Genomic DNA, 2,638 nt, shown 5'->3' on the forward strand with positions numbered 1-2,638 from the left:
TATATAATATATCTCCCACTCATAGTTGTACATAAGTATTTTCGTATAAAGGAAAACTCTCACCTGTAATATGATAGACAGAATTGAAGCCAATGCCAAATCGTCCAACTTTTAGTGGATCATCTCTTTTTCTGCTTCTTGCAATTTCCTGAATCCCGTTCCAGTCCTCCATCGTGAACACAGCGTCGTTGTAGACATACAGCGCAGGCCCTGCAGGCCACAGCATCAACCAGTTCAGGAGATTGTGTGGCTGTAGTTTGCAATTCTTTACTTTAACAGTATTAAAAATGCATGTTATTAGTTTAAGGTGAGATCACTGAAGTGGATTAGCCACAAAAACTTTAAAATAATAAAACAGCAAAGGAGAGAAAATGTTGATAGGATATAGGAAATCAGATGTTAAAGAGAAATCCAGATGATTGCTCCGCTGCCCTGTTCATGTATCTAATAATTGCTAACCTTGATGCTGCGCCATGTCTGGCGACCACAGGGACTCCACTCCGTATTCTGTCTCATCGTATAAGAACTTCACTTCTGTGGCTCCAGCATCCTCTGCATTCTGAATCAGCTCCTTCAAATGAAGCAGATCGACGGCGAGTATTATTAAATAAAGGATCATCACAGAGAAATGAGGTGAACTTATCAATTTATTCAGCAATGCTTTTATCTAAAAAGCCCTGCAGTAAAAAAAAGATAAAAAACTCAGATAATTAGAGTAGATGGCTCCATTTAGGACATCAAGCCTTAATTTAGTTAATGTTACTATATTTTACAATTAAGCCTGTGGGAGAAAACCAAAGCCCAACAATAACAATGTTCTTTCTTTCTGCTTAAGACTGGCCATCTATCTCAGTACAAATCCCCCAAAAAACAGTGTAGTTTCAAATAGAAGAAGTATCTAAATTAGCAGACAGAGCTGTTTGAGGAGCGTCCATTAATAACTTATGTAATTAAATAGCATGTCACTTTTTTGCACTGTACATTTTTTGTATTCTATTGGGGGTTTTTTATGTGGTGAAATAGCAGCAGTGTATACGGTAATTGTAAAACAGGAGACAAATTCTCTAGGATATTTAAGATGTTTTATGAAAAGTAACCTGTATATTTGTATTCAGCCCCCGAGGTTGATGTCCTGTAGAGGCAACTTTGGCTTCAATAACAGCAGGAAGTTCTTATGGTGCGTTCGCATCTAGAAACTAAAATCTGGCCAGAGATTCCCAATCCAAGTTCAGAACATTGACTGTGTTACATCTAACAATTAACACATTTTTCACCAAAGCAGCCTGGCTTTACCTTCAGGCTCTACAAGGTGAACCTTTGATCCAATCTCAAGTCTTTTGTTGCCTCTAGGTTTTTTTTTTTCGTTTTTTTTTCCAACAAGACTGCCCTGTATTTAATTCATTATCCCTTCAATCCAGTCCAGTCAATCCACTCTGACTGGCATGATGCTGCCACCACTGTGTACATGAAATTGTTTGTATGGAACACTTTGTGGACATGAGCTTGTAAAAAATGTTCTTTGATATAACCTTTCGTATCAGTTAAGATCAATAATCATTAATTAGTATTTTATTTGTACTAATTTGAAATAAGGATCAGAAGAGTAAAAAGCCCAAACTTAAATTCAGCCCCATTTAAACATAACCTTAATAGTTTGAAAGTAATTCAAATAAAAGTGCTCTGTGAGAAGTTAAAATCTCAAGATGTTGTTTCACAGCCTAACTTTTCAATATGGTAATTCTCAGTTAAGAAAATGGCTGCAAGAGAGTTGCTACTAATCTAAATCTGTGCATTTATAGCAAGAGCAGAGATAAATACGCTTAAAATAACTGAGAGGCATACTGGAGATAACTTCTGTTCCACTATTTCAAATGAAACAAATGTGTTTGTATTTTGTAAGTTTGCTAAATGCCACAGAAACAGCTGAAATAATGTGCTGACAAATGAAAGGGAATTTTATTTTAGTTGCCTGTTTATTTAACCTGCAGGTAACCAGGAATTCGGTTGATACGAACATTTTGCTCTTTTGCTTTTCCTTTTAAAAGGGAGACCTGGCCAGGAATGGGGAATCAAAGCGGAGCCCCCGCTGTAAGGCCTCCATAGGTGGTAGAGCCATAACAAGCATTAAATGAAAGGGTAAGTCAGGAAGTGATAACATACATAGCAAAGACATTAGCAACACAAATGTTCCTGTTGTGAGCAGAGCAGCACAACTGCCTGATCCTTCAACAGCCATCCAATCACAGTAATATGTTAACAGGCATAATCTGATATCAGGAGGACTGAATGCATTTAGACAGCTAGGGTGAAGATTGTGATGGAGAGATATTATGGAAGATTATAGGGTATGGGAAAAAGACCAGGCAGTATCTTATAGATCTGGTCATGTCAGAGCTCCTGTTTTTGATTATGCAGTTTGTTTAGGCCCACAAAGTTGCTATGATTCCCTGTACAGATTTCGGATTTTTAGATTTTGGATCAGGGTATGACTCCTGACTGAACAGACTGTTCAGGTGATTCTGGTGAGAAATAAAAAACAGCTATGTGAAATAAAATCCCCCATGTCATCTGTTAAGTATGGCGGAGGGTCTGTGATGCAGGGGGCCTGTTTGAAATGGAAAATGGGTAATTTGTGGTT

General features: G+C 37.6%; 1 protein-coding gene across 3 annotated transcripts in view; it reads right to left on the minus strand.

The window, feature by feature from the left end:
* sacs (sacsin molecular chaperone) overlaps positions 1 to 2,638 on the minus strand; it is a 35,074-nt gene that overhangs the window by 22,673 nt on the left and 9,763 nt on the right. For all 3 annotated transcript variants that reach the window (XM_015400971.1, XM_015400972.1, XM_015400970.1), the window contains 2 exons: positions 460 to 571; positions 64 to 210 (listed from right to left, as the gene is read on the minus strand). In XM_015400971.1, coding sequence (XP_015256457.1) covers positions 64 to 210; positions 460 to 571 — 259 coding nt within the window. The remainder of the gene's footprint in view (positions 1 to 63; positions 211 to 459; positions 572 to 2,638) is intronic.

Source organism: Cyprinodon variegatus, unplaced genomic scaffold (assembly GCF_000732505.1).
Source record: "Cyprinodon variegatus isolate N-32 unplaced genomic scaffold, C_variegatus-1.0 Scaffold1168, whole genome shotgun sequence".
Lineage (NCBI taxonomy): Eukaryota > Metazoa > Chordata > Actinopteri > Cyprinodontiformes > Cyprinodontidae > Cyprinodon > Cyprinodon variegatus.